The 25,581-nt window shown below is 42.1% G+C and overlaps 1 protein-coding gene across 1 annotated transcript; it reads right to left on the bottom strand.

Annotated features, from left to right (window-relative positions):
• Positions 1 to 1,457: 1,457 nt before the first annotated feature.
• LOC106576027 (cadherin-related family member 5) lies at positions 1,458 to 18,390 on the bottom strand. Its single transcript, XM_045699684.1, has 14 exons — positions 18,273 to 18,390; positions 17,825 to 18,036; positions 17,634 to 17,690; positions 17,408 to 17,500; positions 17,234 to 17,320; positions 16,772 to 16,882; positions 11,770 to 11,943; positions 11,451 to 11,541; positions 9,669 to 9,775; positions 9,279 to 9,479; positions 9,018 to 9,149; positions 7,323 to 7,401; positions 5,725 to 5,903; positions 1,458 to 2,965 (listed from the first exon to the last, which is right to left on the bottom strand). The coding sequence occupies exons 1-14, from the start codon at positions 18,337 to 18,339 to the stop codon at positions 2,330 to 2,332; spliced, it is 2,226 nt and encodes a 741-aa protein (XP_045555640.1). The 5' UTR covers positions 18,340 to 18,390; the 3' UTR covers positions 1,458 to 2,329.
• Positions 18,391 to 25,581: the final 7,191 nt, after the last annotated feature.

Raw genomic sequence — 25,581 nt, forward strand, 5'->3', positions numbered from 1 at the left:
CGTGAACCAATCAGTTGGTAACGCGGCGCAGCTACACCAATCCAACAAGCCATGGCTTGCAAATGAGAGTAATGAACAGCTAAAGGATATCCAGATGGCTAAAATGCTCTTAATGCACACCAAGACAAACAAACTGCTACAATCTGTTAAAAAAGTTAATTAGCTCGAAAAGAAAATAGAGTCTATCATGTCAGACATGCACATACAAGGCGTGCACATGAACGAACAAGACCCCAAAAATTGGACAGATGAATTAGACGAAACATGAGAATATTGTCCTTACCGGAAGACAAGGACAAAGTAGACATTTCCAGCTATGTTGTCAAACTGATATCAAATTAAGTTGATGTGGATATATCACTACACAACCATTGCTTCAATAGAGGATTCAATCATCGATCTGTGTTAAATTATATAATATTTTGTGAAGGAAATGCTACCTGCAAATTTCTTAGCCAATGATCTCCTCCACATTTACACTCTCAAAATTGCAGTCCGTGCAAGATAGCCATGTTAGCCATTGTAAAAAACAAAGTTTAACCAAGTCATATTTCATCAAATAATTCCTTTCACTGCAAGCATCCCAAGAAACCAAGATTTTCACTACCGTTCAAAAGTTTGGGGTCCTTGTTTTGAAAGAAACGCTATGTTTTTTGGACATTAAATAAACATCAAATTGATCAGAAATACAGTGAAGGAAAAAAGTATTTGATCCCCTGCTGATTTTGTACGTTTGCCCACTGACAAAGAAATGATCAGTCTATAATTTTAATGGTAGGTTTATTTGAACAGTGAGAGACAGAATAACAAAAAAATCCAGAAAAACGCATGTCAAAAATGTTATAAATTGATTGCATTTTAATGAGGGAAATAAGTATTTCACCCCCTCTCAATCAGAAAGATTTCTGGCTCCCAGGTGTCTTTTATACAGGTAACGAGCTGAGATTAGAAGCACAATCTTAAAGGGAGTGCTCCTAATCTCAGTTTGTTACCTGTATAAAAGACACCTGTCCACAGAAGCAATCAATCAGATTCCAAACTCTCCACCATGGCCAAGACCAAAGAGCTCTCCAAGGATGTCAGGGACAAGATTGTAGACCTACACAAGGCTGGAATGGGCTACAAGACCATCGCCAAGCAGCTTGGTGAGAAGGTGACAACAGTTGGTGCGGTTATTCGCAAATGGAAGAAACACAAAAGAACTGTCAATTTCCCTCGGCCTGGGGCTCCATGCAAGATCTCACCTCGTGGAGTTGCAATGATCATGAGAACGGTGAGGAATCAGCCCAGAACTACACGGGAGGATCTTGTCAATGATCTCAAGGCAGCTGGGACCATAGTCACCAAGAAAACAATTGGTAACACACTGCCGTGAAGGACTGAAATCCTGCAGCACCCGCAAGGTCTCCCTGCTCAAGAAAGCACATATACATGCCCATCTGAAGTTTTCCAATGAACATCTGAATGATTCAGAGGACAACTGGGTGAAAGTGTTGTGGTCAGATAAGACCAAAATGGAGGTCTTTGGCATCAACTCAACTCGCCGTGTTTGGAGGAGGAAAAATGCTGCCTATGACCCCAAGAACACCATCGCCACCGTCAAACATGTAGTCTATGACATTTCAGATTTAGATATGATCATTTTTACCTAAGTAGTTTGGATGTAGTGAACTACTTTTTCAAATTAACTTTAGCTAAGTAACAACATTTTTCATAAGGGTAACTTTAGTGTAGCTTAACTTCTTCCAGTGTGAAGTAATTGATGGCTTGGGTAAACTATATTTTCAGAGTAGCTTCCCCAACACTGTAGTTACATTGCATGCGCTTAGATTTTGACTTTAATTCCTGAAATACTAGTCCTTTAACACTGCAAATGAAAGCAATACAGAATGGCTTCATTCGCATCACGGCTGGTCCCACACAGCTTTTCAGAAAACACATGTTTTTGTTCTCAGATTTACATACGTCCATTTACTTAATCAAGACCTGAAAAGTCATTGAGCTCATTTAGGCCCAACATAATCATATGGAATTGGAGAGAGAAAAAACTATTTATATACATTTGTCTGTGTACAGAGTTCGTTTGGCTCCATAATGTCAGTTTTATTTTTAAATAAATCGTTAGTTATTTTGTATCTTCAATGTGAGTCTGAAGCCCAGAGTGTGAGTCTGAATGGTGCATATGTGGGTTACTTGGTCATCTGTTTGCTTGATCGCTGGTTTGTTTCGCTGAGCCCTTGCGCTGCATTTCCCCCCTTGACGTCCTGATACTGGAGTAACGGGACCTGGTCGTCCTCCGAGGCTGTGTCATAATCGTCTGAAAGACCGATCAGAGTGCATAGTCTAATATTGATTTTTCTGCCTCAGACGACTCTTCAGAAGTGCTTTTGTGCCCGTCTTTGGGTTCTCTGACTTGGTGTGTTTTCATCCTCTGGCTCTGAGGCTTTTCTGGGTTTGTTTGGTCCTCAGGGGCCTCGCTTACATCTGCGGTCTCACTAGAAGCACCCAAAACATCTCTCGACATATCCGTCCTTTCCCCCTCAGAATTTCTCTTCTCTTTTGTGCCAACAGCGTGTTCCCACTGCTTCTCCCATTCCCTCTCCTCCTCTTTCTCCATATCCCTCTGTTTATTCCTCTCCGTCTCGTCTTTTGTCACAGCCCCTGTGCTGATGGTGCTGTCACCTTTCCTGCCATTAGAGATGAGGGAGGGAGTGAGGTCTTTAACCAGGGGCTCTGGCATCACCAGTATAGGTAGCATGTCGCCTGTTACGGTACTGGAACCGCAGTCTGGATGGCTGCTGTGGCAGCGTGGCGGTGGCGGGATCAGCGACTGTTTCCTGGTGTAGACCCCATGTCTCCCAAGGAGGCTTCCGGAACCTCCCGAGGCCTCATAGTCTATGCTGAACCCTTCGTTCTGGTAGGAGACCTCCTCGACCAGGGGGATCATGGGCCGGCCCGAGTTCACCTGTCAATCACGGAAAGAAGGGGCATTTAGAGGGTTGCTTTGAGGTGAAATGGTTGTTTTGTGACTTGTTACGTTCCAACTGATGCAGTGTTGTCCTTGTCCGTTCAAAAGTCTCATTGGTGTTGTTCAGAATTTCAGAAGTACACTGGACAATTATGGACACGCAGTGTTTCAAATTCAGCACATTTGACAGTGTTTTCTGAAAAGCAGAGGCTGCGCGACCAGATCAAACCGCCCCTCCACACCCATACGCCATCCCCCAGGATGACTCTTCCCCACAGCTAAACAACATTCTGTCCATGTGTTACTTTACGCACACATTTCTGAACAGCTGAAATAAAAATCCAGCAGCATATATATTTTGTAGGCTAATTTAAGACATGATTGACATGTCTGTTGTAACTAAGGATAACGCAGTAGCACGAACATGAGCAGTGCGCAAACAATGTTTTTTTTGCTATATCCTTATCCTAAATGTGGTGTGAAACCAAATGCATTTAGGCTACATGACAAAATAACATATCGCTGTCTACACATTGCATTGGGGCAAAACTGAATTTGAACTATAAATAACATACAGCCGTTATTTCGTCTTTCAATGATCATGCAACACCAAACGATATGATAGACCGCACATCATTGAAATTCGCCAGAGAAGCCTGTTTCACCTCTGGCCAGCCGAACTAGCACATACGCAGAAGGTACGGTTGGTCAGAGAATCTGGTCACGCAGCCACTCCGTTTCGAAATATTCAAAGCACAAAACATTAGCATACTAAATCCATAGAGATAGATACTAGATCTATTCTATGACTGAATCTATAATATTCCCCTTACACATGGGGTTGGGTACTGACCATAAATCGTCTTCGGTCTACGATGCAAAACATAAGCAGGTCAGTATTTCACCTCATCAAACTCAAAATAATTACATATGCAATACTATTACATACAGTGAGCTCCAAAAAGTATTGACAGTGACAGTTTTTGTTTTGGCTCTGTGCTATCATGATTACGGATAATCCTGAATGAATCATGATGAGTGAGAAAGGTACAGAGGCATAAATATCATATCATACCCACCAGAAAATGCTAACCTCCACTGTTATTGTATTAACATGTCTTGGGGGTATGATATTTGTGCGTCTAACTTTCTCACCCATCATTATTCACGATTCATTCAGGATAATCCATAATCATGGTAGCATCCACATTTAATGTTTTCAAACATTAATTTCGCATTTACAATAAAAGTGACTATTGGGCACAAAAAAATCTAAAACGCAACCAAAACAGAGTCACTATGACCAACTGTACCTTCTGCGTATGTGCTAGTTCTGTAATCATTGTGTGCTATGAATATGGGACCACTTTACTACTTTAATACTCATAAGTCAATTTGTCCCAATAGTTTGGTCCCCTAAAATGGTGCAAAATGAAAGCTGACAGTTACAATTTAACCTTCTAGTCGTTGTATCATTTGAAATCCAACGTGCTGGAATACAGAGCCAAAACAACAAACGCCACTGTCCCAATACTTTTGGAGCTGTACAACTATTATGTTATATGTGTTACTGTTGTTACATATCACCAATGTGTAACATTTACAAACAAAAAAACAAAGCAGAACCGCAACATCACAGTACAACCACAGGTGCCATACTTTCATTTGCATAATTATGCAATGGAAGTGCATCACATGTACGCATCTAACACACATTACACCATCTCACTGTCACAACCACAACATCACTCTAGTGCGTACGTCAAAGCAATGCGTTCATGAAAACTCACCATCTGGAACCACCTTAAACTCGACATAAACAGCATTAGTGAAAAGAGACGTCAGGAGCGTAGAGTGAGGAGGGGAGAAAGGAAAGAGAGTCTGATATGCTGAGTTTTAACTTGTTGTGCTGGTTTAGGAGTCAGAGCTCGAAGGTTGTGATTGATATGGCTTTACAGACATGTTTAAAAAAAAACAATTTGATTACTCTGTAGTTTAGATAAGTGGTCGATTAGTTTAGATTAGACAGTAGGTAGGTTTCCATCCAATTGGCGACAGATTTTAAAACCTTTATAAAGAAAAGATGTGCATTTTCCCACCAGTGTTTCCACCAAATTGACTTTTTTTGCGGATAAAAATCTGATATAATTTTTGTCACAAAAACGGTTGCGTTAAATCGCAAATGTGCTTACTATGGTATTGGCACATGCGCTCTAGCCCCTGTGAAGTTGATCATCATTTATTTCACCTGTAGCCTAATAAACCGCATGATTTCCCGAGTCGGAGTGGGAGGATCTCGTGACTCCAAGTTTACTTGAATGTGATGGTTATTATAGCAATATTTGCGCTTAAAGGCGTTTCCGAAGCCATTTCTCGCATAATTAATTTTACCGACACAAAAAATCCCACTTTAACTAGCGTATTTTGTTTTGTCGAAAATTGGAACGCTTCCATCAGGCCTGTCGTGACATTTCTTATCTGACATGTACTTTACTTGCATAAAAAGGTTGGATGGAAACCTGGTTAATGACACATTTAGCTTAAATTAGGCTTGTATAAGCATACTATCCTTAGTTGCTTGATTGTAATAGTCAGTGTGTTTACATGTTTTTGCATGCTTATACTCTATGTATCCTTGCCATTCCTTATCATTCATTCAGTCGCCACTGGCCAGCAAATGGTGTGTGCGTGCTTTAGTTGCCCCTGTGTGTGTATACAGTAGTGTGTGTGTTATGTGTGCATGGAGCAGCCCTTACCACTTTGAGGTGTTTGCCCAGGGCGACAGCCCCTCGTCCGGCCGGGTTTTGTCTCTGTCTCCTCCTCCTCTTGGCCCATCGGATCAGCAGGAACAGGGTGGTCACTAACAGCAGCAGCATCCCACCCATGATACCGCCAGCCATCCTCACATCCATGTCTCTGAAAGGTGTCCATGGAACTATGGAGGGATAGGAGAGGCGAGTTAGCGGATGAAGTCCAGCAGCTCACACAACTGGTCCATTTTCACTTTGCAACGGCTCATGCTCATAGCCCTGCAGAGTCTTAGTCATTCATCCAGACTTTGTGCCTGAAGCCCAGTTGAAGAGAAAGTTTGTCTGTTTTGTAAGCAGTCTCTGTCTACAGTTTTTTGAATGGGGAGAAAAATACAGTCTGGGAAGTTCGAGCAGCCAGTTGCCTGGTTTAACTCATCATATTGTGTCCATGTTGTCAGGAGTAGCGTGATTGACAGTGCATAGAAGGGGAGAGAGGGGCGTGTCCATGTTGTCAGGAGTAGCATGATTGACAGTGTATGGAAGGGGAGAGGAGGGGTGAACTGGGAGAATCTAAGTGGATCTTCCAGCAAGACAATAACTTCAACCACACATTAAAATCCACAAAGAAATGGTTTATCAGCCACAAAATTCACATTTTGCAATGGCCATCTTAGTCTCCGGACTTAAAGCACATTGGAAACCTGTGGTATGAATTGAAGAGGGCAGTCTATAAGCACATACCAAGAATATAAAGGATCTGGAATGATTCTGTATGGAGGGATGGTCTACGATCCCTCCCAATGTGTTCTCCAACTCATAAAACATTTTAGTAAAAGGCTCAGTTCCGTTATCCGTAGGTAAGGTATTGAAAACAGGGTGTCAATCATTTTGACCCCTACCTTAAAAATATATATTGTATTACTTGTTAATTAAACAAAATATATTTTATTAGTATCAAATAATTTTTACCAAAATTTGGGAGCATGCAATATACTGTAGCTCCGTTTTTCAATTCTATATGTTATACAGTCATTTTTGCTCATCTTTCACACATCAAGGGTGTCAATGATTTCGGACTCCGCTGTAAAGAAATCAGACCGTGGGGAAAGAACAAGTACGCCGTCATTTGCGCGCATTCCAAGAATCTGGTTTTACAAAGTGGATGCATGTCAAATCCATCATGATTTTTGTTTTCTAATAGGCCCACAATGTGGTTACTAAAATCCGATTTAGATACAGTATGTTTGTCTGTTTTCACTGCATAATATTTAGTAATAGTCCATTTAGGGGTTAGAGAAGAGTTCTATTAACTGCCGATCGTAACATAGCTAGCCATATAGAAATTGGTGGTGATACTTGAAGCTGTGTTTAAGTGTAATGCAGTTGGTTGGTGACAATGACATGAACATGTATTGAGGTTGACATCCATACAAGCATTACACTCTGGTTTTTACCCCAAAATAGGGTGAAATACCATAGCCTAAATGTAGGCTAATTTTGAAGGGGGGGGGCAATGAGGTGTGTGATCTGTCTTTGTACGTGGGTTTCCTGTATCCTCATCAGCCTCTTCCCCCCCTGATGCATCAGTAATGCTCAGTACTTACTTGGCTGGCTTCTTTGTAGCAGCTCTATGTCGACTGAGGCTTTAGCAACCTCACCTGATTCCTCATCCATAGCGACCACCTATAGGATAAATAATGATAATACAGAGAACTGTACTGCCCTACCAAGCAAAAAGGCAGTAACTGCTCATTTGGTCTAAAATGAGTTACTGCTAACATGACCCCCATTTTCTACAAAACACAACACCATAGAGGCAGGATACTTGTCCACGTGATTAAGCATGTATTTAATATAGCAAAAATGACTTTAAGTTACTGTGGAACCTAGGTAAATAAAAGCAATATTTCTCAGTTCCATGCTATGAGCAGTTACTGCCTTTTAGCTTGATAGGGCAGTGTAGATTCGGAGCCCAAAAAGGATTCTGTGTATTTCTAACCCTAATCTTAAGTGAAGCTAATTTTAATGTGTGTGTGTGTGTGTGTGTGTGTGTGTGTGTGTGTTACCTACAGTTGTATTACTACTGGACCACTTATTGGCCTAACCTAGCTATACAGTTAGCCAGGGACGACTAGTAAAACCAACTGTCCCTGTTTAACAAACTCATCTGGGTTTTTACACTGAAAAAAATATATAAATGCAACATTTAAAGTGTTGGTCCCATGTTTCATGAGCTGAAATAAAATATCCCAGAAATGTTCCATACCCACAAAGTTTATTTCTCTCAAATGTTGTGCACAAATTTGTTTATATTCCTCTTAGTGAGCATTTCTCCTTTGCCATCCACATGACAGGTCTGGCATATCAAGAAGTTGATTAAACAGCACGATCAATACACAGGTGCACTTTGTGCAGGGCAATAAAAGGCCACTGTAAAATGTGCAGTTTTGTAACACAATGGCACAGATGTTTTGAGGGAGCGTGCAATTGGCATGCTGACTGCAGGAATGTCCACCAGAGCTGTTGCCAGAGAATTGAATGTTCATTTCTCGACTATAAGCCCTCTCCAACGCCATTTTTAGAGAATTTGTCAATGGCGTTGTGTGGGTGAGTGGTTTGCTGATGTCAACGTTGTGAACAGAGTGCCCTATGGTGGAGGTTGGGTTATGGTATGGGCAGTCATAAACTATGGACAACGAACACGATTTAATTTTATATATGGCAATTTGAATGCAAAGAGATATCGTGACGAAATCCTGAGGCCCATTGTCGTGCCATTCATCCGCCGCCATCACCTCATGTTTTTGTATGTTAATACACGGCCCCTTGTTGCAAGGATCTGTACACGATTCCTGGAAGCTGAACATTTCCCAGTTCATCCGTGGCCTGCAAACTCACCAGACATGTCACCCATTGAGCATGTTTGGAATGCTCTGGATCAACGTGTACGACAGTGTTCCAATTCCCGCCAATATCCAGAAACATTCCACAGGCCCCAATCAACAGCCTGATCAACTTTATGCGAAGGAGATGTGTCGCACTGCATGAGGCAAATGGTGGTAACACTAGATACTGATTGGTTTACTGATCCACGCCCCTACCTATTTTTAAAAGGCATCTGTGACCAACAGATGCATAGCTGTATTCCCAGTCATGTGAAATCAATAGATTAGGCCCTAATATATTTATTTAAATTGACTGATTTCTTTATATGAATTGTAACTTAATAAACTTTGAAATTGTTGCATGTTGCGTTATATATTTTTGTTCAGTATATATTTGTCCGATTATGACCTTACCTCTAGGATGTGCCTGTCAAAGGGTCGTAGGCGGTCAGTCTTAGCGATGATAACCCCTTCCTCGGTGATGTGGTACAGTCCAGTGGTGGCTAGTGTGGGCTGGAGAGAATAATGCATTTTTGGATTCACCCCCTGCAAATAGAGGGAAGGTGAAGCAAGACAGGATGTACCAAGAACCAAGATGGGATGAAAAAACATTTGTTTATTATCCCTTTAAACGAACTAAATTTAGTCAGACACACATATTGTCCCACCGCTTACATCTACAAAGTCCTGGTCTATGGCTTGGATGAGAAGCACCTCGTTCCCATAGGTGGAGACTAGCGTGGCAGGGCTGGAGCTCTCAATGATGAAGCCCTTGTACGTGGTTCTGTTAAAGAGGGGAGGGAACCGGTTCTCTGCTAGCACCCGGACCAGCGCTGTCGCCACACTATACTTCTTTGGGTCATTCAGCTGAGATGCCTGTAGATGATTGATGGTGTTTTCAGTGTCAAACAGTCCAGGAAGATCCTTTTTCAGATCTAATCGGTTACCAAATTAGATTTTAAAAGGCTCTTAGTATTGGACTTAACATTGTCTTTTGTGGCTTTTTGATAAGGCATGCTACTGATACTAGTGCTTTTATCATTGTTTCAATCAAGATTTTCTTACCATGATGCGTAGTCGGAGTATAGGTGTCAGATGTCTGTTTTCCACCCGTCTTGTCAATGTGATCTCTGCTGTTTGGTTGTCAATCTGAAACCTGTTTTTGTCAGCACCTGAGGCACATGTGTTACAGGTAAATACACGGGATGCCACACAGAATGGCCATATACAGTTGAAGTCGGAAGTTTACATACACTTAGGTAAGAGTCATTAAAACTTGTTTTCTAACCACTCCACAAATTTCTTGTTAACAAACTACAGTTTTGGCAAGTCGGTTAGGACATCTCCTTTGTGCATAACACAAGTAATTTTTCCAACAATTGTTTACAGACAGATTATTTCACTTAATCACATTTCCAGTGGGTCAGAAGATTACATACACTAAGTTGACTGTGCATTTTAACAACTTGGAGAATTCCAGAAAATGATGTCATGGCTTTAGAAGCTTCTGATAGGCGAATTGACATCATTTGAGTCAATTGGAGGTGTACCTGTGGATGTATTTCAAGGCCTACCTTCAAACTCATTGCCTCTTTGCATGACATCATGGGAAAATCAAAAGAAATCAGCCAAGACCATGCAGTCAGCATACCTCTCAGGAAGGAGACGCGTTCTGTTTAGAGATGAACATACTTTGGTGCGAAAAGTGCAAATCAATCCCAGAACCACAGCCAAGGACCTTGTGAAGATGCTGGAGGAAACACGTACAAAAGTATCTAAATCCACAGTAAAACGAGTCCTATATCAACATAACCTGAAAGGCCTCTCAGCGAGGAAGAAGCCACTGCGCCAAAACCGCCATAAAAAAGTCAGACTACGGTTTGCAACTGCACATGGGGACAAAGACCGTACTTTTTGGAGAAATGTCCTCTGGTCTGATGAAACAAAAATAGAACTGTTTGGCCATAATGACCATTGTTGTGTTTGGAGGAAAAAGGGTGAGGCTTGCAAGCCGAATAACACCATCCCAACCGTGAAGCACGGGGGTGGCAGCATCATGTTGTGGGGGTGATTTGCTGCAGGAGGGACTGGTGCACTTCACAAAATAGATGTCATCATGAGGTAAGAAAATTATATGGATATATTGAAGCAACATCTCAAGACATCAGTCAGGAAGTTAAAGCTTGGTCGCAAATGGGTCTTCCAAATGGACAATGACCCCAATCATACTTCCAAAGTTGTGGCAAAATGGCTTAAGGACAACAAAGTCAAGGTATTGGAGTGGCCATCGCAAAGCCCTGACCTCAATCCCATAGAAAATTTGTGGGCAGAATTGAAAAAGGCGTGTGTGAGCAAGGAGGCCTACAAACCTGACTCAGTTACACCAGCTCTGTCAGGAGGAATGTGCCAAAATTCACCCAACTTATTGTGGGAAGCTTGTGGAGGGCTACCTGAAACATTTGACCCAAGTTAAACAATTTAAAAGACAATGCTACCAAATACTAATTGAGTGTATGTAAACTTCTGACCCACTGGGAATGTGATGAAAGAAATAAAAGCTGAAAAATCATTCTCTCTCCTATTATTTTGACATTTGACATTCTTAAAATAAAATGGTGATCTTAACTAACCCAAGACATTTTACTAGGATTAAATGTCAGGAATTGTGAAACTGAGTTTAAATGTATTTGGCTAAGGTGTATGTAAACTTCCGACTTCAAGTGTAAGGCTGCAATGCAATCCTTTCAAAATAGAAATATTAGAGCAGTCTACTGGCCTCTCAATAGGCCTTGAAATTGCCTACTGGTGACCTATTGATTAAGCAGACACTATTAGGTAGGCCCACACCTGAGAGAATGGAGTAGAGCAAAGGTGTATCAAGGCTTCTGTCTCCATCTTCGGCATGAATTGGACCAGGAGAGAAATTCAGTAATATGTCCTGAAACCAGAGAATTACTGCATCTTAGAATCCACATGGATTGTTTAATCAATCAATTGTTAAATCTTGACTCCTGACAGTTTGCCCTCGCAAAAGAGATTTATAACTTCAAGTTTCTTTCCTGGTTAATATAGTAAGGTTTAATACAAAAATAATCAATATTGCATGCAGTATGCACATCTATATAATTAGAATTCTACAATGAAAGTACTAAGCAGTAGTCATCACCTGGTCCTTTTCTGTGATGTTGACCACGTAGATGGGGTTGGTGCAGACAACCGTGTGGTTGTGGTCCTGGGAGATGGGTGTGCACGGTAGGAACTGAGGGTAATGGTCGTCCCTGTCCTCCACATTCACAGTCAGAGAGGCGGAAGTGTTGTACCACTCCTTGGTGTTGGTTTCCTGGAGAAAGAAATGTATTATTATTTTATCTAAGCTTCAGTAATGATACCCAATATAATGGAAAACTCTTCAACCTAGCAAGACTGAGAGCAAACGCTTACAGAAAAACATGATTTCACATGTGGAAAATCACAATTTTACATTTAAAATTTTTACATGTTTTGCAGATGTGAAACCATGTGTTTTTGGAATACTTCACAGGGGTTGATATTTCACATGAAGTTTCTCATGTGGATTTTCACGCGATCACATAACCTTTTACATGTGGATAAAAAATGTTCACATGAGATTTCACAGGTGATGAGGCCCTGTAAACAATCATGAGTCATTATGATACACACACTGTCACAGCCTGATCTGTTCACCTGTCTTGTGCTTGTCTCCACCCCCCACCAGGTGTCTTCTATTTTTTCCCCATTATCCCCTGTGTATTTACACCTGTTTTCTGTTGCCAGTTTGTCTTGTTTTGTCAGGTCTTATCAGTGTTTCTCCTGTCCTCAAGTTTTTATTTTCTAGTCTTCCCGGTTCTGCCTCCTGACCCTGAGCCTGCCTGCCGTTCTGTCCCCGATTTGAATCTGCCTTGGATTATGAACCTCTGCCTGCCCTCGACCTGTCCTTTGCCTACCCCTTAGTTTGATTCTCAGAATATTTATTATAACAATCTGAGTCATGTTACACACAGCACTTTTAACATGGTGTTTTCAACTTACATATTTTACACACTTTGACAAACATTACATTCTGGATGTTTATTTATACAGTAATTATCATTCAACATGTCCTTACCTGGGATTTTGACTCACAACCCCTTGGTTCACAGCATTCTTCCTGCTACGTCACAATGTCTGTGTCAGTAATTGATTTCGACTGTATTGCTACACATTGGACTTCAAATTAAATCCCAACCTTGTTATAAATACAGTCAAGAAAAGCGATTTATATTTATCTTAGTGATTCGGGAGTAACATTAATACACAATAATATACCCCACCAACAGACAACTATACAGAAAACCCTCAAATTGCTGGAATAAGTAAATGAAGTCAAAGATGTGAGAATAGTCAGAATAACTGAAGTGCTTCTAAAACACGTTTTCACATGTGAAATGTCAATCTTTGTAAGAACTCCAATCTTTGTAAGAACTTGTGACAATCAAGAGCTGCGCTGCTAAAACCTCTTCAGGATCTGACCCTTTTTTTAAATTTTCACAAAAAATGACACCCAAATCTAACTGCCTGTAGCTCAGGACCTGAAGTAAGGATATGCATATTCTTGATACCATTTGAAAGGAAACACTTTGAAGTTTGTGGAAATGCAAACTTAATGTAGGAGAATATAACACATGAGATCTGGTAAAAGATAATACAAAGGAAAAAAAGTTTATTTTTGTATTTTTTTTACCATCTTTGAAATGCAAGAGAACAGCCGTAATGTATTATTACAGCCCAGGCGCAACTTTTATTTTGGCCACTAGATGGCAGCAGTTTATGTGCACAGTTTTAGACTGATCCAATGAACCATTGCATATCTGTTCAAAATGTTATATCAAGATTGCCCAAATACAAATACTGTAAGTCACTCTGGATAAGAGTGTCTGCTAAATGACTAAAATGTAAATTGGACAGTGCAGTTAGATTAACAAGTATTTAAGCTTTCTACCCACACATGGGCAGGCCTGGGATATTTTTTGGTTACAACCTCATGCTAATCACAGTAGCCTACGTTAGCTCAACCAGGGGAAACACATATCCGGCAGAGGTTGAGGTTACTATGCATATCCACAAGCTTAATGGCAGCTGGTAAACATTAAGTTAACGTTTAATTTTCAATAACTTACTGTTAACTAGTTACAAGTGGGTTATTGTAAGATTCCCAGTAATTTACTGTAGCTAATCCATCACACTCACTGACCTGATAGTCTGATAGGAAAGTGAGTATTACAATTACAATTGTGAATGAAATATCTTATGGCGCTTTGGAATCACATGCACTTATGTCAGCATTTAACAAGGCTGCAGAACTGACCGTGTACAAGCTTAATGTTTATGAACAGAGCACATTAACTGGGATGACCAGCCTTTTATGGAGGGCCCCCCCCCAAAAAAAGCCACGCCTCCGATAAGCCGCGCCTGCAATCTTCTGATAGGCTGTCGCTGTTAAAGTATGCTGCCAATCAGCAAGTGATGTACATGTTGTCAATAGAAGAGTCAGTAATGGCACAGTAGGTAACTGGCAAGGATGCTGGTGGCAGCAAGTGTCCTGTAGGTTATAGGCAACATGTTGCCAGTAAGTTACTGTGACTTTTCTAATAACTTACTGACAAGTAGTTTACAGTTAAGAAATAACAAATTCACAGCAACAAGTTGCCATTAAGTCACTGGAAAATGCACAGTAACCTCCTCACAGTGCATCTGATTACTGACATTCTTTTCCAACATTTGCGGAACAGAAAGTATTAAAGCAGTTGCTTTACTTGTACCTGCATAACCATCAAACACTTAAACTGCTACAACAATTCCACTGATGGTTGGCACAATTAACCATTATATTTGACCAAGCCCCCAAATATGCTAATGAATCCCACCAGTACATTGCCCCCAGCCATCAAAGTGTAGTGGTGATCGTACCTTACATTCAAAATATTGGGTAGAAACATTTCCAATTATACCTACAAGGTACTTAAATGTACCATGTGAGTTTATATGTGTCATGTTCCTCGTATTCTCCCTCATCGGAAGATATGTCGAAATCACTCGATGACCAATACGCAGCGGGTTGACTGTTCCACATCATATTTATTATAGATGGAAACGACAAAACAAAATAAACACGCAAAGGAGAACGGTGACAGTTTCACAGGTGCAGTGAAACGAAACACAGTGCAAAATACAATTACCCACAAACACACAGACAAACACACCCTACTAATATAGGACTCCCAATCAAAGGCAACTCAACACACCTGCCTTCAATTGAGAGTCCAGCACCCAACCTACACATAGAAAACCTAATCTAGAACCTAAACCAACACTCACAACCCCACTATACCATAACCAAACATAACTCTGCCACGTCCTGACCAAATATAATACAAAAATACCTAAGTATATGGTCAGGACGTGTACCTTTTGACTTTTTTGTACTCCAGGTAACAACACTGTACCCTAACCATATCCTTAGTAGTCTTATTAAGTATGAACCTCGTGGTACTACAGAAACATTGATGTACTCCCAAACAAGAGGTTGCAAGTTCAAATAATTATTGTATACTCTACGTCAAGTGTAGATGATGTTGATGTTACCTTAATGGTGATAATCAGACAATTATTTACTTGATTCTGGGCAGCTTTTAGCAAAGCACAGAGATACATTCTTGCCAATAAGTCTGTGGCCATATCTCTTTCACAGTCACAGATCTGGTGGTGTAGCTGCACTGTAGCAGGACATTTCAGGTTGCTAGTGACCAAGAGGTTATGAGTTCAAATCCCATTTAATACTTTTATTTGTGGTCACAGTACAAAATGTTACAGTAAGTGAAATGAGAATACAGCAGCATACTGTCATTTTATAGAAATAACATCTTCAAGTTGTTGTGAATATTTATTTATTTTTACCGCAACTTTCGGCAAATTGCAGAAATGTGTTCTTGCCAGTCTCCATTATAGCCACAGACCTGGTGGCACAGCGGGAACTTCAGTTAGCTAGCAACCAAGAGGTTGTGAGTTAAAATCTTAGTTAGGTCAAGTGAGGTTGAGTCCTAAGTAATAAGCATACTGTCCTTAATAAGCATACTGTCCATTAACACATGGATTTAGCTAATAAAATACAGTAACTGGTTGTAGATTTACTGTATTTTCACCGCAACTAGACACAACGTTCTAAGAACATCTTAAGAAAAGTCATTGGGGATGTCCCTGCAACAAACCGGGAATTACACAAAACATGCAGGGGACCATGACTGCTTAAATGTAATTCATGTAAATTATGTCTTTCAAAGTAAAATGTTCTAAATTACATTTCACACCTGGGTTTTCATATGTGCTGAAATGTTGTCACATGTCTAGTGTCATGGTATTGCATGTAGAAATGTTTCATCCCCATGTTGTCACATTTATTTTACATTAACATCACATGCGATCATGTTCTTCCACGTACTCACGTGTTGCCACGTAGTTTTATGTCATGTTGCTTCACATGTTGTCCTATTAACTTCACATGAAATCACATTTGATCACACGAGTTCACGTGAAATTCATGTGGTTTTTCCGTAAGGGAAGCCATAGACATGGTCAGGAGACAGGTATTCAGCCCAGCCACGTCCTTCCTCAGCATTTGAGATTTTAGGTTAGAGAATGATGCTGCCTGCAAGATGCATTGTAACTATTTATGATCGGTTTCTCGGCACAAAGTGTTTGAGGATGGCTTTACTCATAAATAGTTGAGTAGATTATAATGCTATTACACGGCTAGTCAGGCAGTGGCATAGCAATAGATTACATATCTTCAGATTATAATTATATGACTAGGCAGGAAGTGGCACAGTAATAGCCTCTGGCTTTCATAATTATTGGCCTCAGGCCTCAATGTGTTCTCGTTGATTAATGAAAAAGGGGATTAGTAGCAGACATGGGTTCAAATGGTATTTGTTTTCTTTCAAATACTTCAGCTGTGCTTGATTGAGCATGTCTGACTCAACGAGCCCATTGAAATAGTCCAAGAAGTGCAACCCCGTCTGTCTGGGACCTAAGACAGGCTCAATCAAAACGCTCAAAGTATTTGAAAGAACAAATACTATTTGAATCCAGGTCTGATAAGTAGCAGGTCTTACCACAGCGTAGATGACTAGCTGCAGCTTGGTTTTGGTCTCATAGTCCAATGGCTTGTCCAGGATTACTTTACCACTGTTGGGCAGGTCTATCCTGAAGTAGCTGGCATCAGGCTGGGATGAGAGAGAACATGCAAATTAATGTTCATTAAATTAGTGCACAGATGGTCTACGGAGCGATTGACACAGAGGTGTAATCAGCAAGGTTAGGAGCATTTAAAATATAATTAATTTGAGTAGATGTTGGGTTGTCGCTATAAGTGGATATATTGGGTCATTGTTTGAAATCAACAGGAAGATGACAACAGGATTCAGCACTGTTGTGAAGTGCCTACTAGAGAGCTAGGTGTTTTTATTGGTAAAAATTCACTTTAACTGCTGTCAATGAACTCTTCCTACTCTCTAAATCCTATCACACACTGTCCCATCATGATTCTCTGTAAGTTCAAACTCATGGTACCATACCGAGGCTCTGTCGATGATGTAGGTGATGGTGTCTCCATCAGCATCGATGGCCTTGACAGTGAAGACTACAGAGTTGACTGCAGTGAGCTGAGGATTGATGAAATACAGAAGACCTGTCATTATGCATCTGAAAGACAAGATTATCTATATTAACAAAGTGTGATGTATTTTTACCTCACTTATGTAACGCGGTTGTATAGTCTTCTCAAGGAACATTGGTTTGTTATCGTTTTCGTTCAGGATCTCAACCATGACCCTGTATTCACTCTAGAGGAAGAAAACAGTAGTTTCAGAAATTCAGTTTAGGCATTTCCTCACCTTAGTTTTGAGTCAGTTCACATTCTAATTTACAGGTTGTGAATAACAATAACATGCTGTAGGCCTAGTTGAGATGGCTTACCTGTATTATGTCGTCTTCATAACATGTTAATGCTGCCATCAAAACAGATCCCTGGCGCTTGGAGAGAAAACACTATTAATTATGGTTAAGTATGAACTGTCAAAGATATTAATGTGTCCTATTCAATCAAACCTGGTTTTCTGGCATAAGACTTAAAACAGAAGGACAGCAACAGCGGGATGTCTTATTACCTCTCGATCCAGGACTCTGAAAATGGATGAGTTTAGCCTGATGGTTCTCCCTTCTAGGTAGAACCAATTGGCGTTCTCTCCGGTGAGGCACAAGCGGATGCTATTGACTCCTGTAGGGTCCCCGACGATGCTGAGGTTCGCAATGAACTCTCCTACGGGGCGGTTCTCGCTCACCGTCGCAAAGATGTCTGACCCACCCAGGCAGAGGCTGGCTGTCAATCAAAAGACACAGATTTGGGGTTAATGGCTTTCAGTTCAATGACTTCAATGACATTTCAATGACTTACGTACATTAGCGTTTCAGCCATAAGTAGCATTGTTCTCTCTCTTAGGCCAGGTAGCATTGCAGTTTTGGTTTAAGTGGTTAATTACTAAAACCATGTTGAGGCGACTGAAGAAGAGAGACCGCTATTCCCCACAGTGAGAGTTTGATTGAACTCTGGCCTACCTTTTATGACATGGTAAGATGTGTTTATTGCCAGCTGGCAGAGGAACAGTCCCCATGGGTTCAGCATCTTCCTCTGGCCTCCTGAGCCTCCAGTCTCTCAGCCACAACTGCAACCCACAGAAACCAGCAGCAACACAAAATGGCAGTGTTAAATTTGTATAACTTAATCTAGCAGACAGGATGTTAAATTCTGTATTATGTGCAAATCATTATTGGCAGCATTTAGCTAAGCAGGATCCAAAAAAGCTTTAGTGATTAAAATGGTTTGTTTTCCAATACAGTCAGTCCAGCACTAGTTAACAACTGTTTCCCCTTTGTTTACATCCTGGCTTTCACCTCTGGTCCACCTTCTAATACTATAAACCAGTGGTTCCCAACCTTTTTCAGTTACTGTACTACCAACTGAATTTGTCTGCCCTGAGTACCCCTGAAGTACCCCGTAGTGCATTTTATCAGTAGACTTAGGGTCTCATGAGTCTTCTCAAGTACCCCCTGTGGATAGGCCAAGTACCCCCAGGGGTCCGATTCCCCCTTGTTGGGAACCACTGCTACAAACTATTTGGTCCCTCGTTGGTCACTCCTAACAGCATTCTGCCAAGGCAGTTAAGGTAACCTGCCCAGTAACATGACTTTCACTGCAGCCTCTCTCGTTAAACCCCACCTCAGTGTCCACTAAGTGCCCTCAGTGCCTGAAAGCTTTTTTTGGCTCCTCATATAATCCACTTTTAAATCCTATATAGTTTCCTTTCTCTGACGTTTATTAGGGCTATGTATTATACCAAAACAAGGCAATTTGTGTAATTTACCGTAATTCATTATGACTCATGTTTGTTTTGTTTTATGTTGTTGATCACATTAAACGACTGTGGTTTGATTAGCCCAGGGCCAGTGCTAGACAATTGTTAGCCTAGGTACCAGTCTGTTTAGCTATTCCACTCCTTGCCACGCTAAACATGTTTGGCATGACATTTCGATATGGAGTTGACAAGAGAGCAGAAACAGACTGGCACCCAGGCTAATCATTTGTTGCTAGGTCCATTTATCAGATTGCTCTGCCCAGGACTGTCCGCTGAGTGTCAGTCACGCTCCTTCATGCTCTCAGCAGTCAGGACCTGGATTGGTCACACACCTTTGCTGCTCTCAACTTTACTGTCATAGAATCTTACTTTAATATATTTTACTGTTTACTATTTACTGTTCAAAGGACAGTGTGTTTAGATGCCACCTGTGGCTTAAGTGTACACATGCACACGCTGCTCAGTGTAGTTATAAGGTTCAGTGTGAGAATTTGTCTGTGTCTGACTTGTGTGTTTGGAAGGTCTCATCTGACCTCCCTGACCTAACAGCGCAAGAGGATCATGAGGTGAAGTACAGGTACCTCACGATGGACGCCCAAAGTTTCCTTTACTTGAGATCATGCATGCTCAATGATACTATGCTTGCTTAGTAACAGAGATACAGAATGTATAGTTTTCTCTCACTTTTTCAGTTGAAATTTCATGGAAGACCATGGTTACTTGGTGTTCAGTACAAATAGTTTGGTTCAGTACAAATAGTACCTTATGATGAATGTGATTACTTTTCCAGACAGAATTAAGATTATAACTGCTGATTTGATGCGCTTATAATATAATTGTCTCATTGTGCCAAATTGGAATAACGACGGCAACATGGATATGTCGGAAAAAACATTAAGAACGCCTTCCTAATATTGAGTTGCTTCCCAGAGTTGTTAAGTTGGCTGGATGTCCTTTGGGTTGTGGACTGTTCGTGATACACACAGGAAATTGTTGAGCATGAAAAACCCAGCAGCGTTGCAGTTCTTGACACAAACCGGTGTGCCTGGCACCTACTACCATAACCTGTTCAAAGGCACTTAAATCTTTTGTCTTGCCCATTCACCCTCCGAATGGCACACATACACAATCCATGACTCAATTGTCTCAAGGCATAAAAATGATTCTTTAACCTGTCTCCTCCCCTTCATCTACACTGTTTTGAAGTGGATTTAGCAAGTGACATCAATAAGGGATCATAGATTTCAACCTCTCCCTGTCTGAGTCTGTAATACCAAATGTTTCAAGCAGACCACCATAGTCCCTTTGCCCAAGAACACTAAGGTAACCTGCCTAAATGACTACCGACCCGTAGCACTCACATCTGTAGCCATGAAATGCTTTGAAAAGCTGGTCATGGCTCACATCAACACCATTATCCCAGAAACCCTAGACCCACTCTAATTTGCATACCGCACCAAAAGATCCACAGATGATGCAATCTCTGTTGCACTCCACACTGCCCTTTCACACCTGGACAAAAGGAACACCAATGTGAGAATGCTATTCATTGACTACAGCTCAGCGTTCAACACCATAGTGCCCTCAAATCTCATCACTAAACTAAGGACCCTGGGACTAAACACCTCCCTCTGTAACTGGATCCTGGACTTCCTGACGGGCTGCCCCCAGGTGGTAAGGGTAGGTAACAACACATTCGCCACGCTGATCCTCAACACGGGGGCCCCTCAGGGGTGCGTGCTCAGTCCCCTCCTGTACTCCCTGTTCATTCATGACTGCACGGCCAGGCACGACTCCAAAACCATCATTAAGTTTGCTGATGACACAACAGTGGTAGGCCTGATCACTGACAACGATGAGATAGCCTATAGGGAGGAGATCAGAGACCTGACCATGTGGTGCAAGGACAACAACCTCTCCCTCAACGTGATCAAGACAAAGGAGATGATTGTGGACTACAGGAAGAGGAGGACCGAGCATGCCCCCATTCTCATCGACGGGGCTGCAGTGGAGCAGGTTGAGAGCTTCAAGTTCCTTGGTGTCCACATCACCAACAAACTAACATGGTCCAAGCACACCAAGACAGTCGTGAAGAGGGCACGACAAAACCTATTTCCCCTTAGGAGACTGAAAAGATTTGTCATGGGTCCTCAGATCCTCAAAAGGTTTTACAGCTGCACCATCGAGAGCATCCTGACGGGTTGCACCACTGCCTGGTATGGCAACTGCCCGGCCTCCGACTGCAAGGCACTACAGAGGGTAATGCCAACGGCCCAGTACATCACAGGGGCCAAGCTTCCTGCCATCCAGGACCTCTATACCAGGCGGTGTCAGAGGAAGGCCCTAAAAATTGTCAGACTCCAGCCACCCTAGTCATAGACTGTTCTCTCTGCTACCACACGGCAAGCGGTACCGGAGCGCCAAGTCTAGGTCCAAGAGGCTTCAAAACAGCTTCTACTCCCAAGCCATAAGACCCCTGAAGAGCTAATTGAATGGCTTCCCAGACTATTTGCATTGCCCCCCCTCTCCACACCACTGCTGCTACTCTTTGTTATTATCTATGCATAGTCATGTACATATTATGTACATATTACCTCAATTACCTCGACACCGGTGCCCCCGCACATTGACTCTGTACTGGTACCCCCTGTATATAGCCCCACTAGTATTATTTACTGCTCTTTTATTATTTGTTATTCTTATCTCTTACTTTTTTTGAAGGTATTTTCTTAAAACTGCATTGTTGGTTAAGGGCTTGTAAGTAAGCATTTCACTGTAAGGTCTACACCTGTTGTATTCGGCGCATGTGACAAATACAATTTGATTTGATTCACCTGGTAAGTCTAGGTCATGGAAAGAACAGCTGTTAATGTTTTGTACACTCCATGTATAATATTAATTGGGTTCATGGCCCTCCCCCAAAAAAACAAATCAAAACCACTAATTTATTAATACATTTTTTTCAGCTACAAGGAAAACAACATTTTAATGTTCTTAGAACAGTTATTTTTAGTCTTGCCCATTAGAACATCTATTAAAAAGAGTAGAGACTGACTCAGCAGCTGGTAAGGCGGTGGATAATGCAGTGTGTGTCTACTGGTTATTAGGAGTGGAGTAGTCAGTCTGTCTCTGGATTAATACCATCTTTAATCTGATTGAAATACCTTCGCGACAGGAAGTAGGTCTCTGTCACACGGGCAGATAACAGGGGATTAAATATTGAATATTGTTCCATATCCTATCCAGCCCGACTTGACACACCTGCCCCAGGCAGATGCAGATGTAAGTGTGTGTTTGTGTTTGTGTCACCCATATGTCTCCCGTGTGTGTGCGTGTCTGTCTGGGTCAGTCTGATTCACTATTACATTTACATTTAAGTCATTTAGCAGACGCTCTTATCCAGAGCGACTTACAAATTGGTGCATTCACCTTATGATATCCAGTGGAACAACCACTTTACAATAGTACATCTAAATCTTTTAGGGGGGGGGTTAGAAGGATTACTTTGTCCTATCCTAGGTATTCCTTAAAGAGGTGGGGTTTCAGGTGTCTCCGGAAGGTGGTGATTGACTCCGCTGTCCTGGCGTCGTGAGGGAGCTTGTTCCACCATAGGGGTGCCAGAGCAGCGAACAGTTTTGACTGGGCTGAGCGGGAACTGTGCTTCCTCAGAGGTAGGGGGGCCAGCAGGCCAGAGGTGGATGAGCGCAGTGCCCTCGTTTGGGTGTAGGGACTGATCAGAGCCTGAAGGTACGGAGGTGCCGTTCCCCTCACGGCTCCGTAGGCAAGCACCATGGTCTTGTAGCGGATGCGAGCTTCAACTGGAAGCCAGTGGAGAGAGCGGTGGAGCGGGGTGACGTGAGAGAACTTGGGAAGGTTGAACACCAGACGGGCTGCGGCGTTCTGGATGAGTTGTAGGGGTTTAATGGCACAGGCAGGGAGCCCAGCCAACAGCGAGTTGCAGTAATCCAGATGGGAGATGACAAGTGCCTGGATTAGGACCTGCGCCGCTTCCTGTGTGAGGCAGGGTCATACTCTGCGAATGTTGTAGAGCACTATAATGAGCCTCACCCAGCCTGCCTTTGTCTGTTGCTGGGAATTGAGGCTCTAGTTGAATAGGCCTGCGTTGCCCAGTTTGTTTCTTTCTGAAAAGCTATCTGAACTCCTCCCATGCCCTGCGCATATCACAATTAACTAAACTCACCAAAGTGCTTTTGATAATAACTGAACAAAGCAATTACTGAGCCATTAGGCCACGCTTCGAGCATTCCCTAAATTTAACGCTATCCCTAACCCTATCCTTAACCCCTAAGCCCTAGCCTCGCTAACGTTAGCCTCCTACTGTACCTAACGTTAGCGTTAGCCACAACAAATTGGAATTGGTAACGTTGCATATCCGTAACATATCATACGAATTGTAATTCGTGACATATCGATGATGGATAATCTCAAATGAATACCCAGGCTGAGTCATAGCATAACAAAATGTTAATCCATGATGATATTTTTGGTCACACACACCAGATATTAATTCAGTTCATATTATGTTCCCTAGTCTAAGTACTGTTTGTAAGTTTCACCACTTAGTAAGGAGGAAATGGAGGTCGGACCCCTTTAATGCACATGTCACTCAAGGTGATGTCACAACGATATGGAAATTTGTCAGAAGGCTTAGCACTTCACCCACATTCTTAGATACATACACTCATACACACACACACATTTTTTTTCTCCACATACTAACTTACACTAACTTACATATGGGCTCACATCATACTCACTGTCGTCCAGTAGCTGAATGGTCAAAGCCTGAGCCTCAGCTCTCACGCTCGCGGTATCCCTCGCCTATTCTCTCTGTTCCAGCCCCTCAGTTTCCACAACATATTTCCCCCTGTGGCAGAACTTTCCCCCAGGGTCAAACGATCAAGAGCAGTGACAACAGCACTAAACACTCCAGTCCCGCTTCTCCTACCACCACCGGTTGAGCCCTGTTCCCCAAGAATGGGAGCGTGGCAGAAAGAGAGAGGGAGAGAAAGAGGGAGGTGTGTGTGTTGGGAGACAGCATTAAGAGCTCCTGCGTAGAGCACAGACCGGGGGCTTAGCTGGCATTTGGGGCTCCCGAGTGGTGCAGCGTTCTAAGGCACTGCATCTCAGTGCTAGAGGCGTCACTACAGACACCCTGGTTTGAATCGAGGCTGTATCACAACCGTCCGTGATTTGGAGTCCCAGAGGGCGGTGCACAATAGACCTAGCGTCGTCCGGGTTTGGCTGGTGTAGGCTGTCATTGAAAAATTGACTAGTTAAATTATATATATAGTTTTTTAACAATCCAGGACAGGATAGCCTTCCAGCACAGCAGCTGAGAGAGAGGGAGGTTAAACCGAGAACAATGCTGGCTGTGCTGCTAATGACACTAAACCAGCCTAGGGGTGCCAGTAGAGATCTCCCACCAAGCCCCCATATCACTCTCACTAGTCACTATGAGCCCCCTGCTGGGTACTGTCTGACAGATCACTTGGTGTGCTGAAGGATCATCAGGACACCCCATTAGTGTTGTGAATCCATGCAGGAAGAGAGGCCTTGGTTTCCCTTCCAACTACAGAGGCTCTGTTAATGGCAACACAATGCAACACCCCCAGTTAGGATTAAACCGACAAACCAGTATACATTTTGGTGTCGGAATAAAATTATTAATCAGATGAGGAAAATAAGGATTATCCAGTAAAGCGGTTATCGCAGCATGTTTTCAATCAACCCCATACAGTATTGTATAGCTTACCTTGGTAGTGTTTACCTTATTATTGATATCTATTCTGCTGTTGATTTAAATGACAGTACAGTTACAATCACCTCTCATCAGTTTACAGTACAGCAGCCCTTTTCTAAAGCCTGATGCCTCCCTCTTTGTCTCCATTTTCTTTTAGAGGCCTTAGAGTAACTCGTACCGTGCAACTCCTTAATTACTTTTGACAAGTTTTTAAACCTCTTGGCACACTCTCTCCACTCTCCTCTCTCTCTCTCCTCTCTCTCTCCCTCAGTCCCTCTCTTGCTTCCTCCCTCTCTCCTCTTCACAAATGTGCTTTCCCCATCTCTATAAGAACCTATAGGCAATGGCAGCAGTTGCCTGTGTAGTGCTGCACATTTTCTCCTGCACTAACATTTAAATCTACTTTACTGGTATATCAGCAGGGCTCCTGCCTTGTTGCAGCAAGTTAATAGGCTTAGGGTCTCTTACTGCAGTGCTGATTAACAGCTATTGTGGATTAGACACGTTTCTATCAGTAGCAGTGCATGGGTAAAATCACAAGGGAAGGCAATCCAGAAAAGAAAGCCATATTACAACCTATGTGTGGTGATAATTGCATTGTTTGCTTTATAACCTGTTAGTTCATATACCTTGACACCGTGATATATAGGTCTAAGGCCGAGACAATAAGAAGACAAAGTGGCAGAATAAATTCAACCACACATTTGTTTCATTACAAAACCGGAGAACAACATCTATCTGGTGAAGC

Source organism: Salmo salar, chromosome ssa17, assembly GCF_905237065.1.
Source record: "Salmo salar chromosome ssa17, Ssal_v3.1, whole genome shotgun sequence".
Classification (NCBI taxonomy): domain Eukaryota; kingdom Metazoa; phylum Chordata; class Actinopteri; order Salmoniformes; family Salmonidae; genus Salmo; species Salmo salar.

Bases quoted from the DNA above. Each gene is read 5' to 3' on its own strand.
- LOC106576027 (XM_045699684.1), bottom strand. From the start codon at position 18,339: ATGCTGAACCCATGGGGACTGTTCCTCTGCCAGCTGGCAATAAACACA. The intron at 17,321-17,407 runs GTAAAAATACAT...ATCAATCCTCAG, and splicing joins AACCGCGTTACATAAGTGAG to CTCACTGCAGTCAACTCTGT. The intron at 2,966-5,724 runs GTAAGGGCTGCT...CGTGATTGACAG, and splicing joins TGGGCAAACACCTCAAAGTG to GTGAACTCGGGCCGGCCCAT.